The 14,135-nt window shown below is 50.9% G+C and overlaps 1 protein-coding gene across 10 annotated transcripts in view; it reads left to right on the plus strand.

Annotated features, from left to right (window-relative positions):
• Positions 1-14,135, plus strand: part of MROH1 (maestro heat like repeat family member 1) — a 107,864-nt gene that overhangs the window by 35,748 nt on the left and 57,981 nt on the right. For all 10 annotated transcript variants that reach the window (XR_005224213.2, XM_037891795.2, XM_043538926.1 and 7 more), the window contains 6 exons: positions 127-240; positions 1,349-1,422; positions 2,213-2,332; positions 9,457-9,567; positions 13,100-13,244; positions 13,384-13,424. Coding sequence is in view for 9 of the 10 variants with exons in the window: in XM_037891795.2 (XP_037747723.1) it covers positions 127-240; positions 1,349-1,422; positions 2,213-2,332; positions 9,457-9,567; positions 13,100-13,244; positions 13,384-13,424 (605 nt within the window). In the remaining variant the exon portion in view is untranslated. The remainder of the gene's footprint in view (positions 1-126; positions 241-1,348; positions 1,423-2,212; positions 2,333-9,456; positions 9,568-13,099; positions 13,245-13,383; positions 13,425-14,135) is intronic.

Consider the following 14,135-nt stretch of genomic DNA (forward strand, 5'->3'; position numbering starts at 1 on the left):
ACCTGTAGTCTCTGGGCTGCAGGCCTGTCAGACTTAGGTGACTGCCGGCCGCATTTGGCCTGAGGTCTTTCTGCTGGCTGCTCCTGAGCTAAGAGTGTCCATAATGGTGGCCTTGTTCTTCTGTAGCCTGTACATTTCCTGATCGCTTGCTTGGCTTCCTACTCCCAAAGCTGGAGAACCACAACGAGAGAATACGTGCGGGGACGCTGATCATCATGAGGCAAATCATCAACTGTGCCCGTAAGTACCAAAAGGATCAGCTCCCTCCAGCGGCCCTGTCGTATCCATGCAGGGTGCCAGCGCCCAGGTGGGAATTCCTGCTCGGTGCTAGGCCATGTGCTTGGGTAGCTAGACCTGGGGGCTGGGATTTCAGAGGACTGACCTCATTCTGCCAGACAGTCCCTGACTTCTTGGTCATGTCCCTTTGGGGCAAGAGGAGACCATGTGATCATCTAGTCCGGCTCTTTGTATAGTGCAGGCCAGAGAACTTCCTAGCACATCTCTTAGACAAACACCCTTCACGGCCTTGTGCCCCAGACAAGCCCTTATGCCAAAATTGTGATATTTAGTATGCACACCACTGTTACCCGCTGTAGAGCATCACAAAGCAGGAACCTTGGGGCCACCCTGCAGGATGTGGCTTGGGATTTAAGCTCTGTTCCTTGCTCCCAGCCCATTGTGGGCAGACAATGCTGAGGAAATAGTGCTCTCTCTTTCTGGGGGGGTGGAAGGAGCCAGGGATCCTTAGGCTTGGGAGCCCCTAGGCAGGTGGGCAGCTTGTGAGTAATCCAGATCCTTCCTCTGAGCAGACCGGGCCTAGGGTAATCCGCTACACAAAGACTTTCCCTTAGTAGCCAAAATGCCTCAGGCCAACTCAACCCTTTATTGCTGTGTTTACTAATGGGTGATCTCCGCTTCCACCACATGGGAATGTTCTCCTGGTGCCAGGTGGCAAGCCTGCTCTGGCCTCGTCCATGCCTCTTGGAGTAGAGCTGTTCCCTTCCCAAAGCCAAGGCGTGTAACTGTTGGCTAGTCTGGGTGGAGTTGCTAAATGTTCGCTTGGACTTTCTGCTGGCGCAATGCTGCCCCAACCTTCTTGGCCTCTGAATTCCACTCCTGCTCAGTGTGAAGAACTGCATGGAGACTGCAGCGTGGCTTTGTATCCAGTTGCTTGTTAGGGGGAAAACAAGCATCTTTCCCACTCAATGGCCCTTCCAAGAGGGGAAAGGAGAGAAGCACACATCTGGCCAGGGAGGGTGGTCAGTGCTGGATGCTCTCTGGGGCCAGGCCCTGTGGTCCTGTCAGTCTGGGTAGGGATGAGTTGCTGAGCCTTTGTTCTCTCTTCCAGCCTCTCAGATGGAGATTAAAAAGTCCTTTATTCTTTCTTCTATGAAACTTCCTCTGCAGGACAACAGTGATAAGGTAACTGGAATCTCCCTCGTCTGTCCTTAACTCCCGGCTGGTCATGTGGTGAATTAGGCTTTTCTGGGACTTGGCTCCCCTTCAGGGCACTCTGCAGGTGCCCCATGCTGTACCAGCGCAGCTCACCTGGGGGCTCCCTGTAGCTCTGCCCCTCTTCTCATACTAGCCCCTATGCCTGGAACATGCCTCCTTGGTCCTCTGAGGTCACCTTCTCCCTCTCCTTCAGCTCCCTCCTCTGAGCACTCATGACTCCCATGCTGACCTCTCCAGTGGGTTCCTCTTTTAAGACTAAGCATTACAATAAGCCTCTCTCATGACCAGCTGTTGTGATCCTTGTCCTCTGTCCCCCTTCCCTTTGTCAGTGCAGCAAAGGGAGGTGTCTGGTTTAGACCCAAGCTGGCTGGGGGCAGCTCCCTGCCCCGTCTCTCTCAAGCCCTGGGTGTGAGAAGAGTTCCTGTAGCTAATCCGGCTCTGCAGGGTGTGGTTCTGCTTGCAAAGCACCAGAGTTTGGTTTTCAATCTAAATGCCTGGCCTCTAGAGCAGTGACTTGTGCAGCCTTGGGAGGCTCTTAAATGGCTTAAGACTCCCGTCTGGTGTGCATGGCAGCGTAGCCAGCAGCTGGCTTGCGTTCGTGTAGGCCTTTCCTGCAACAGATGGGTGCCAGGGATCGGGGCGGAGGTCAAGGACGATTACTCGTTCCCGCCTGCTCCAGCCAAGGAGGATACTGGCCTCCTGCTTTGCTCGAGGGGCTGCCACTGTGGAGTTCACTGCTCACCCTCTGTTCCTCTAGGTGAAACGGGCCGTGGTCCAGGTGATCAGCGCGATGGCTCACCATGGCTATCTGGAACAGGCAGGCGGGGAAGTCATGATTGAGTACATCGTCCACCAGTGCGCCCTTCCTCCTGACACGGTAAAACTGCCATGATACAGCCAGTTCTTCCGATTACCCTTGCCTTGTCCTTCTGGATCAGGGCACGCGACTCTCTGAGGACTGGCTCTGTGCCCTCAGGCTGCTGGTCTGGGTGTAAAGTTCATTTGTCTAGCCTGGCGGTAGTAGGCTCTCTCAGCAGGGCCTGTGTGGTCTCTTGGGCCCATGTGAGAGCAAATCTTGGTTTTAATTCTAGCCAGCACATCAAGGACATTGGAGCCTTCCCAAAAGTGGTGGGTTTGGGGGCCACAGGCACCCCCCCAGGCACTGTCTCCACTCCTTCTCTTCTCTCTTCTCCCCCTCCCGCCCCTCCCTCCCCAAAGCCAGAGCAGGGCAGGTAGAGGGACCCACTCCCCACAGCTCTTCTCGACCCAGCTCAGAGCCACAGCCTGGCCATGGTAAAAGCCGCTCAGGCAACTGTGGGGAGCTGCGGTGGACCCTCCACCTGTCCACGGTGAGGGTGGGGCTGAGGACTGCAGCCCCCAGCCTGTGTCCCCACCCCCCAGGCTCCCACCCAGGACAGGTAGCGGGTCCACGCCATGGCTCCCACAGCTTCCCACATGGCTCTTACCATGCCGGGCTGCAGCTCAGAGGCCCCACCTGTCTGGGTAAGAGCGGTGGAGAGCCCAGGGGGTAGGGGCAGGGCCGGGGGCTCCTCTCTGGGTCCAGGCGGCTCCCACCACTGCCCGGGCTCCCCAGCTGGCCTCCACACTTCAAAAAGTGGGAGGTCTATGGCCATCCTGCCCAGGGGTGATACGAATGGCCAAAGAGATTGGGCCAGGAGCTCAGTGGCCAAACCAAAAGTGCATGAGATGGAGCAGACGGCAGCCGCTCTTGCCTTGGGAGCGGAGGTGGGGCTGTGGAGATCCAAGTCCAGCAAAGTGTGGCCAGCCCAGTTGGATGAAGATGGTGGCCTAGCCTGGCAGGGACCTCTCCTCTCTGCTGGCGACACCTCTCTGCTGAAGAGAAGAGGGGCCGCAGACTGGACTGTGGAGCTCCGCAGGCAGGCCTGGGAGTCTGGAAACTGGGTTTCTGTTGCTGCTTGCACCACAGAGCTGCCTACTTTGGGGCTGTTGAGCCTGAGAAGCTGGCGCGTTTCTAGAGGTGGTCCCAAGGTGGGCAATCCGCTGCACCCCCGCTCCCCCCATCTGTCAGTTCTCCACCCGCGCATTATTCTTGCACCCCATGAACTCTGTCCCTGCCAGTCCTCTGTGGTTTCTTCAGTCTTCACCCTCACACAGTCCCTCGCTCACAGGCTGAAGCATCTTGCTTCGCAATTGCTGGAATTTCCTCCCTCCTCCTTCCTCAATGGCTCCTCCATGCTCCTCCCCAACTGCTTCCACAGGAAAAGGGAATAACTGAGGTAGACTGGCAGGGGAAGGGGGTCTTGGCAACTGATAATCCCCTCCTTAGCTTCTAGCCAAAAGCTGGGGGGAAAGCTTGAGGACCCAGCTAAAAGGCCAGGGTTAGGCCTTGCCTGCCTCTCATGGGCTTCATGGGCCTAGTCATCTGGGCCCAAATTCTCAAGTGTCCACTTGAGACATGGTGCCAGGCTGGCTGCCTACAGCCCCAAGGCATCAGTTGGAATGGGGAGTGCTCGCATCTGGGAAAACGGAAGGTGTCAAGACTGGCACCCAAAATTCACACTGGCCTGAATATCTATATCTTAACACTCCCACCCCCTTTTTTTTTTCTTTTTCTTTTGGGATCCTCCTGTCCAGGTATCCCTGGAAAAGCATAAGACATGTGGTGACACATTTCCTGATAGGGCCAGGCATCAAGGTGGAAGGTGTCAATATTCCGTTTGTCCCACTGCCCCTGTGTAGTATAGTGCCCTGCACCTTCTCTCGTACGGGCATACCACACCTATTCCAATTAGTGTTCCAGACTTCCCATTACAGTGGGCCCGAGAAGGTTCGGTCCAGGTTGTCTAGTACACTGTAGGGTGTGGAGGGCTTACTACATTACTTATAGGTTATAATTAGTGGCTGTTTTCTAGGGGGTTGTGTCCCCCTTAATCATTTCCATATGCAACATAACATACAAATACTGTTAACAATACAGCAGCTGCTATAGTGGTTTACAGCAACACCGAGAGTTCTGACCACTGAGGTGTGGTCCAACATCCTGGCCACCACCAAACACTGCCTCTCCTCCTTCGACAGGGTCAAGATCTTATTGTGTCCAGTTGCAAAACCTGCAGGGGCAGCTTGTTGCATGCTTTTGTCCGTATCATAATTCCATTGAATGTTCACAGAGAAATGGGATATTGCCCAAACCAGCTTAACCACTTGGTATGGAATCAGGCCGTATGCCCTGGTTTGATTATTTACAGCAATAAGATTCACAGATCCATTTGTGCACCAAAGTCCAGATAGCAGCGTGTAGATAGGTGTAGTTTGGTTATGGGCTGGTGTAATTGTGCCCCCAGTAATATGTACATTCCCGCCAAAACCCCTCATACACAGTACACGCAATTGTCCACCCTTTGCATAGGCCATTGATCCTACTCCTCCATAGTCATAGGAGAGGGGCACATCCAAACATCTTCTCTTGCTGTACACTATTGTACACACCCCTCCATTGATTCCCAGTGAGCTCCTCCCCTTCTCATTATTCCCATAGGGCTTGTGGGGACCACCTTAATCGCCGTTCAGTAGCTATTACACAGGTGCTGGCCTCCTAGCTGAGCATTTTGCATTCCCATACACCTCTCTTCCCCCCACCCCACCCCCACCAAGGTTAGCCTTTTGAAGCCATCCCCCACCCACGTCATTAGGTTTTTTGTTCATTGAAACACAACAATGCTAGCAACGAGACAAACACCACAGACAAACAACACAAAACGTAAATCTGTGGTATTGTGGGTTATTCTTCTGCTGGTGCCAGCTTGCTTGTAGAGTGTCTGGAAAAACAAAAGAAACAATTTCCACCACCCTCTAGTGGGGACAGATTATTGCTTAATAATAATACCACTTCCTTTTACAAATCTTCTTGCTAATTGCAGGAAAAACAGAAGAATTACCTCCAGGCTGTCCTATTTTGTTATATAATCAGGCTAGTGAATTACCCCACTCACTGGTCATTCATGAGGTGGTGTACCTCAGTTTCCCCTCTTGTACAAGAGGCCAGGTTTGCAATAGTTTCTCTGCTGTACCAAGCTTTACGTTTATTCTCGGGTAATAGCGGAGACACAGCTTTAGATTTTAGCAGTGCACACCCCCCCCTTAGGGTTAACCTGTTCCCCTTATTTTCAAGCTTGACTTGTTTGTTTTTCACCTCCCTTTCCTGGAGGGCTATAATCTGAGTCTTCTAGTAGCTTCAAGAAAAGGAGTACTTGTGGCACCTTAGAGACTAACAAATTTATTTGAGCACAAGCTTTCGTGAAGTGAGCTGTAGCTTGCGAAAGCTTGTGTTCTGATAAATTTGTTAATCTCTAAGGTGCCACAAGTACTCCTTTTTCTTTTTGCAGTTACAGACTAACACGGCTGCTACTCTGAAACCTATTTACACAGAGGCTTTCTGGCTTGCTTTTGGATCCAAAGCTATTAACAGCTCAGACTGTCTTAAAAGGGACACATTCCACTTCCACCAGAGTTCTGATTACTTTCCACTTTCATCTCCTGCTCCAAAACACACAGATCTGAAAAAGAAAGCACAACCTATTGTGGCTCCTTTTGGAGCCCTAATAGGATTTTAATTAAGTACCATCTTTTGTTTGTGTGGTGGTTTTTTTTTAACCCCTTCTCCAATATACACTGCACACCTTCCTGGGAAAATGCACATTCCTTCCATAGTTTAACCTCCACAACATATTAGCCATATTAATTTTACACAAGGTATAACTGCATCCCCCGTGCCCACAGAGTTTTTATGCACACCCACCAAAGTGACAGTCAGATCCCCCAGAGCCACCTCAAGGCTCAGTGTTCCCATCATTCCTCCCCTTTTCCTTTTCCTTTTTCCTGTGCGCACATAAAATTCTCTTTTGCCTAACAACCCTTGTGCTGGGATTACTCTTTTTTACACAACTGTACCCCGATTACACTCCCATCTTGTACAACTAGACACAACCAGGGGCAGCCAAGTTAAATTCCAATAGAAACGCCTTACGTCCTTTAGTGATTTTGGTTACATTACCCAACAGTGAAATAATTTTGATCAGATTCTCTCTACTTCTGCTGCCGGTAGCAGTCCCTTATGGACCATTTCTGCAGGAAAAGGGCCCATTTTCCCTCAGAATCGCTGTAAAGGCTTCTGGGGAGAGAAGCCTAGTGGTGGTGGTAGCCACTCTACCTGACCCCCGGGATAATTTAATTACCAAGCTTCCATCCAATGTGACTGCACAGAGTTGCACACACAGTTACGTTGATATAACAGGTTTCAGAGTAGCAGCCGTGTTAGTCTGTATTCGCAAAAAGAAAAGGAGGACTTGTGGCACCTTAGAGACTAACCAATTTATTTGAGCATAAGCTTTCGTGAGCTACAGTTCACTTCATCGTTGATATAACTGGGTTTGATCATTAAACAAAAACTTCCTTCTTGTAACACCACAACTGTCACTCTTTTAACATCTTCACAATAGTTACCTTTTACCATTTCCCCAACTCCCAAATGTTTACTTTCCTCCAAACCCTGTATCATCAATGTTTGCAAAAGCTATTTCTAACCTTTCACTCACTTCTTTAAATCACTAACTCCTACATTCAGTTCTTTAAGGCAGTGCAATTTGTCTGTAACAACTCAGCCACCAAGTACAATTATTGCCACACAGCTGCCTTCGCCTTGAGACTGTTCAAAGAGGCAGTAAAACATTTGTCTCCATGGATGCCCATGGGTCTCTTACTCCAAAAAAAAAAAAAAAAAAAAAAAAAAAATCCAGTGGAATACAGCAGAACTTCCTCATGCTTTGTCCAAAAACCCCCCCCGCAAAATCTCACATAAGTATCCAAAGTACCCTCCATTAAAACTTCAGAAGAACAAAAGTGTGGAAAGGCAGGGGTGGGGAGAGGAGGGGGAAGAGATGGCAAGAAACCAATTAAGCCTGTCAGGTCAGTTTAAAGTATAGGCTACCAGCAGCAAATTAAGTAAACCGAGAGAAAAGAAGAAAAGGACGTAGTTAGCTCTGAGCCAAGGGTAGGTTCCTTGGGTTGAAACAGTTGCGAACCCTTATCCCCAGATTCTCATCCTGGCTCTGGGAGAAGAGTGGGGGTTGTTACCTGCTCCTGAAAACCCTGCCATTCTGCACTTTTTGAAACCCCCCCGCCCCCCCTCCACTCCCCCAGGGCCAAGTCCCAGCTCCAGTCTCTAAGGAAGTCTGTTAACTCTGCTTTGGACTCTAAACCCTGTTGTGCCAAATCATGTGTAACCACCCCTAACTAATTGACAACCCTTCAGCAGCCCTTGCTGGAGCAGCACCAAATTTGAAAGATTCCTGGCAGCTTCCCATAATGCTGCCCTTACTTCAAACCACTCACAAGGGGACTGAAGGGCCTCCTTTCCCTGGAAGGCATCCAGTCCCCATGGGCAGGGACCTTCTTCCACTACCCATATACCAAAGGAGGGTGGGCTCCTCAGCCGCCTCCCATCCCTCTGGGTCCCCTAACTCTGCCCCCATTTCCTTTTTAATCTCATCCCAGGGTGACCCCTGCACCTGGTAGGGGCCCTGGTTCTTCCTTATCCATTTATCCAAAAAATCCTATATCCTGGCTTGCTAGAACCTGCAACTACCATCAGGAGAGTTCGCAATACCCCCTCCAAGCAGCTGCTCGGACTGTTGGGGAGGGGGACTTACAGGCTGCCACTCACCTATCCGATGCATCACGGTACCAAGATGTTAGGGGGCTTATTCCTTCACCCACTTACTTCCCTGGTCCTTCTTGCATGAACAGAGCAACAATACCCAAAGTCCAAAGGTACAAACAATTTGTTGTTTATTGGGGTGAACTTCCAGCAAGCATGATTCCAGTTTCCTTCCTTAGTGTCCCCCTTCCCAGCTCTGACACCACAGAGCCTTACACCTGTGCCTCTGTTCCCATTCTCCCCTTAGCAAAACATGATTCCAATTTCCCCACTCCCATTTCCCATCCCCCCACTTCCTGATTGACTGCAGACTATATAGTAAAATGTGTTCTGCTTAGCTATACCTTAACCAATCATTTTCCTGAAATTTAACTAACCAATCCTAACATATTGTAACATGATTATGTAACCGATTATATCCCACCACCTTAATTAGTTTACACCCAGCAAAAATAATTATATAGCAGCCAAACAATCACAGAACCAGACAGAGATTATACACACAAACAATAGGGAAATGGGGACCACAATTATAGAACAACACAGAAATGAGGATTTCACATCCCACCTATTGATAAGTGAGTTCTTGCCAGACAGGATGGTCTCAAACTGTTTCCTTTTACATCTTCTAGGCACTTCCCTTTCTTTGGAGGCGACAGGCATTATCAGGACAGGATTGTATTCCTAACAGCCCAATAGCACCTTCCTTCAATGTGAGGAGGTGACCGGTCGCTTCCCAGCTTATCTGCTACTTAGCCAAAGATCTTAGCCTAAGAACAGGGCCTCAGACTGTCACAGTAAGAGAAGGACCTTACACCAGCAGACAGTGATTTTGATTCTTTCTTTTATACCTCTATAACTTGCCAAGTGATAAGAATACTCCTAAATTCTTAGAGTACAGGCCTTTACAGACAGGCCTGAATTTCTATATCCTAACACACAGATGCTTAAAAATAAACAAAAAGGCCGTACACTCAGTGCTTCCTTCCCCATCAGTAAAATGGGTGCAATCTGGCAGGAGGGTGGCCTGCAGCTCCTTCCAGAGACAAGTTGACTGATGTGCAAGGAGTCAAAATAGCATGGGGCAGGGAAGGCAGAGGCCTGTCGTGATCCCAGAGTAACGCTGCCGTCTGCTGAGCATGCTGTGTTGATGGCTTGGAAAATGTGAGCCTGTGTAGGTGTGGGGAGGGGGTGATGGTGCAGCCCCAGGGGAGAGGGAGCTGGCCTCTGTTGCCTACCCTCTGTCTCCTGGGCCTGATCACAGCTGTGCTCCTCTCTTAACCTGCATTCGTGCTCCCTTACAGCAACCCAGGAAGCAGATGCCAGAAGCTGATGACTTAACTAGTGACAGCGTCCAGAACATCAGTATCAATACTCTCTTTCTCATCAGCACCACTGTCGACAGGATGGACGAGGTGAGTCTGTGGAGTACTGTCGCTCCCTGCTTGGGGCTGAACTCAGTCCGTGCCCTGTACCGCCTGCCTTACCAAGTGCGTGAGTTGGGAATTGCCAGTGTTAATGCATTTGGTAAGAGCTGGCTGGGGGGTGCTGTTTAGCCTGCACAATCTGCTGTCAGGCCTGCTTTTAGGCAAGTCAGACTGCTGCAGTTCCAAAGCCAGGCACAGATCTCCCTGCTCTCTCGTCGGAGAAGAGAACAAATAGGCTCCTCACTGAATCGTTTGGTGACAGTCCAGTTACTCTTTCCTCTAAGCTGAGGGCACCTGGATTTGTAAACTCTGAACAAGGAACTGTCTCAGGTGAGTTTGTGAAGTGGTGGAAGATGAGAAGGCCTTGATGTCCATTAGCATCTGGGTTCAGAGAAGGTGTACAAGGTGCCAGTCAACTTGAAGGGCTCTGTCCTTCCTGAAAAGAGAGCTGGTGGGTCAGAGGAGTTAGTTATTCTAATGTTCAGTGTTCTGATGTTCAATGTTCAGACAGTTATTCTTCCACCTCTGATGCCACATGGATGGTGCCCCTCAATGGAAACCCTCCTCCCCTTCCCGTCCAGCCAATCCCTGTGGTCAGGCATTTCTCATGGGGCTATCAGAGTCCTTTTGGTTCAGTGCCTTGGGCAGGGACCTTATTACGCTCCTGTGAAGCACTAATGGTGCTAGACCAGAGGTGGGCAAACTATGGGCCACATCTGGCCTGCGGGACTGTCCTGCCCGGCCCCTGAGCTCCTGGCCCGGGAGGCTGTCACCCCTCCCCCGCAGCCTCAGCTCACCTCACCACTGGTGCAATGCTCTGGGCAGCAGACCCAGCTGACCTAGTGCTCTGTGCTGCGCGGCTGCCTGTCCTGGTGCAGCCGCGCTGCCAGCCACCGGCGCTCCAGGCAGCGCGGTAACAGGGCAGGGAGCGGGAGGGATTGGATAGAGGGCAGGGGAGTTCAGAGGGTGGATAGGGGTCGGGGCTGTCAGAGGGTGGGGAACAGTGGGGTGAATGGGGGCAGGGTTTCCAGGGGGGGCAGTCAGGAAGGAGAAGGGGGGTTGAATGGGGTAGTGGGGGGCAGTTAGGGGCTAGGGATCCAGGGGCAGTCAGGGAGAAGGGGTGGTTAGAATCATGGAACATCAGGGTTGGAAGGGACCTCAGGAGGTCATCTAGTCCAACCCCCTGCTCAAAGCAGGACCAATCCCCAACTAAATCATCCCAGCCAGGGCTTTGTCAAGCCTGACCTTAAAAACTTCTAAGGAAGGAGATTCCACCACCTCCCTAGGGAACCCATTCCAGTGCTTCACCACCCTCCTAGTGAAAAAGTTTTTCCTAATATCCAACCTAAACCTCCCCCACTGCAACTTGAGACCATTACTCCTCATTCTGTTATCAGCTACCACTGAGAACAGTCTAGATCCATCCTCTTTGGAACCCTCTTTCAGGTAGTTGAAAGCAGCTATCAAATCGCCCCTCATTCTTCTCTTCCGCAGACTAAACAATCCTAGTTCCCTCAGCCTCTCCTCATAAGTCATGTGTTCCAGTCCCCTAATCATTTTTGTTGCCCTCCGCTGGACACTTTCAAATTTTTTCACATCGTTCTTGTAGTGTGGGGCCCAAAACTGGACACAGTACTCCAGATGAGGCCTCACCAATGTCGAATAGAGGGGAAGGATCATGTCGCTCGATCTGCTGGCAATGCCCCTATTTATACATCCCAAAATGCCATTGGCCTTCTTAGCAACAAGGGCACACTGTTGACTCCTATCCAGCTTCTTGTCCACTGTAACCCCTAGGTCCTTTTCTGCAGAACTGCTGCCGAGCCATTCAGTCCCTAGTCTGTAGCGGTGCATTGGATTCTTCCGTCCTAAGTGCAGGACTCTGCACTTGTCCTTGTTGAACCTCATCAGATTTCTTTTGGCCCAATCCTCTCATTTGTCTAGGGCCCTCTGTATCCTATCCCTACCTGCCACCGTATCTACCACTCCTCCTAGTTTAGTATCATCTGCAAATTTGCTGAGAGTGCAATGCACACCATCCTCCAGATCATTTATGAAGATATTGAACAAAACCGGCCCCAGGACCGACCCTTGGGGCACTCCACTCGATACCAGCTGCCAACTAGACATGGAGCCATTGATCACTACCCGTTGAGCCTGACGATCTAGCCAGCTTTCTATCCACCTTATAGTCCATTCATCCAGCCCATACTTCTTTAAGTTACTGTGGGAGACTGTATCAAAAGCTTTGCTAAAGTCAAGGAATGACATGTCCACTACTTTCCCCTCATCCACAGAGCCAGTTATGTCGTCATAGAAGGCAATTAGATTAGTCAGGCATGACTTGCCCTTGGTGAATCCATGCTGACTGTTCCTGATCACTTTCCTATCCTCTAAGTGCTTAAGAATTGATTCCTTGAGGACCTGCTCCATGATTTTTCCAGGGACTGAGGTGAGGCTAACTGGCCTGTAGTTCCCAGGATCCTCCTTCTTCCCTTTTTTAAAGATGGGCACTACATTAGCCTTTTTCCAGTCGTCCGGGACCTCCCCCGATCGCCATGAGTTTTCAAAGATAATGGCCAATGGCTCTGCAATCACATCCGCCAACTCCTTTAGCACTCCCGGATGCAGCACATCCGGCCCCATGGACTTGTGCTTGTCCAGCTTTTCTAAATAGTCCCGAACCACTTCTTTCTCCACAGAGGGCTGGTTACCTCCTCCATGCAGTGCTGCCCACTTCAGCAGTCTGGGAGCTGACCTTGTTCGTAAAAACAGAGGCAAAAAAAGCATTGAGTACATTAGCTTTATCCACATCCTCTGTCACTAGGTTGCCTCCCTCATTCAGTAAGGGACCCACACTTTCCTTGACTTTCTTCTTGTTGCTAACATACCTGAAGAAACCCTTCTTGTTACTTTTAACATCTCTTGCTAACTGCAACTCCAGGTGTGATTTGGCCTTCCTGATTTCACTCCTGCATCCCTGAGCAATATGTTTATACTCTTCCCTGGTCATTTGTCCCATCTTCCACTTCTTGTAAGCTGCTTTTTTTGTGTTTTTAAGATCAGCAAGGATTTCACTGTTAAGCCAAGCTGGTTGCCTGCCATATTTACTATTCTTTCTACGCATCGGGATGGTTTGTTCCTGCAACCTCAATAAGGATTCTTTAAAATCCTTGGAGGGGGTTGGATGGGGTGGCAGGGGGCAGTTAGGGGCGGGGGTTCTGGGGGTGGTCAGGGGACCGAGAGCAGGGGCAGTGGATGTGGCAGGGGTCCATGGTGGGGCCATCAGGGAACAAGGAGGGTTGGATGGGGGAGGAGTCCCAGGGGGGCCGTCAGGGGGTGAGAAGCGGGGGGGGGGGGGCAGATAGGGGGCGGGGGCTAGGCCATGCCTGGCTGTTTGGGGAGGCACAGCCTCCCCTAACCGGCCCTCCATACAATTTCAGAAACCCGATGCGGCCCTCAGGCCAAAAAGTTAGCCCGCTCCTGTGCTAGACAAACATGATTGACTTGTTCTCCGCAGGTTCTCTGGCCGTATCTCTTGGAGTTCGTGACCCCCATACAGTTCACCGGTGCCCTGACCCCCCTATGCAGGAGCCTAATGCACCTGGCTACAAAGAAACAAGAGGAGGGAGAGAATGCCGTCCTCATCCACTACGACACTCATGGTTTGTATCGGCAGCTGCTCTCCTGGGCAGATTCTGGGCCGGCTTCAGCAGGAAGCACTGAGCATCCAGAGCGTCTAGTCTTGTGCTCAGGCTCTAGGTGCGCAAGTTTCCCATCTGACACTTGTTTCTGTGTTTGTAGCAAACCTGCCATCGCCGTGCGCTCTAATGGCGAGGCTGCTGGTGAGTGAGGTTGGGGCTGGTCTGTCTGGGTTCTCTTTGTACTGAAAGAAGGCGGCATTTTCTTCCCTGGAGGGGGTGGGAAGACCAGGCTGAGAATGGTCTGCCTGGTACTAGTGCCCCCCGACTACCCAGGCCCTGGTGCCTCCAAGCCGGGGGTGCTGTAAAAGCCTGGATAATCGTTCCTCTGGCCTTACCACTCTTGTCATCACTGTAATCTGAGATGGACGTGCTGTGATCCAGGGAGCAGCAGCTGGGTCCTTTCTACTGATGGAGTTCTCTGTAGTCTGTCGGCCCTTTTTATGAGCAAGGGGAAATACTTTCAGAAACGTCCCGTTTTCATAAGTGACTTGGGCACTTGGGGTTCCATGTGCCTACATCATCTGTGAAAACGGGACTTGGGCACTCTTGGAAATGTTACCCAGGAGCTTCTTAAAAACCAGGCCCCCCTGCTCTTTGATATTGGGAACTTCCTAGCATGTCTCAAGAAACGGGATTTACCCCCACGTCCTTGGTGAAACATCCCGTCTCCCCTCTGTCGGCTGCATGCTTGTGTCCTGGCTGCTGGTGTTTCCATGATGGCTAAAGCAATTGTGCTGGGTTCGCGGAGGGGAGCGAAGCTATACTTAACCTCCATCTTTCTGTAGCCTTCCAGTGCTTACAGGAATTATATACACAACTGTGAATTCACCTGCTGTAATTCTCTTCTGCCCC

Source organism: Chelonia mydas, chromosome 2 (assembly GCF_015237465.2).
Source record: "Chelonia mydas isolate rCheMyd1 chromosome 2, rCheMyd1.pri.v2, whole genome shotgun sequence".
NCBI lineage: Eukaryota > Metazoa > Chordata > Testudines > Cheloniidae > Chelonia > Chelonia mydas.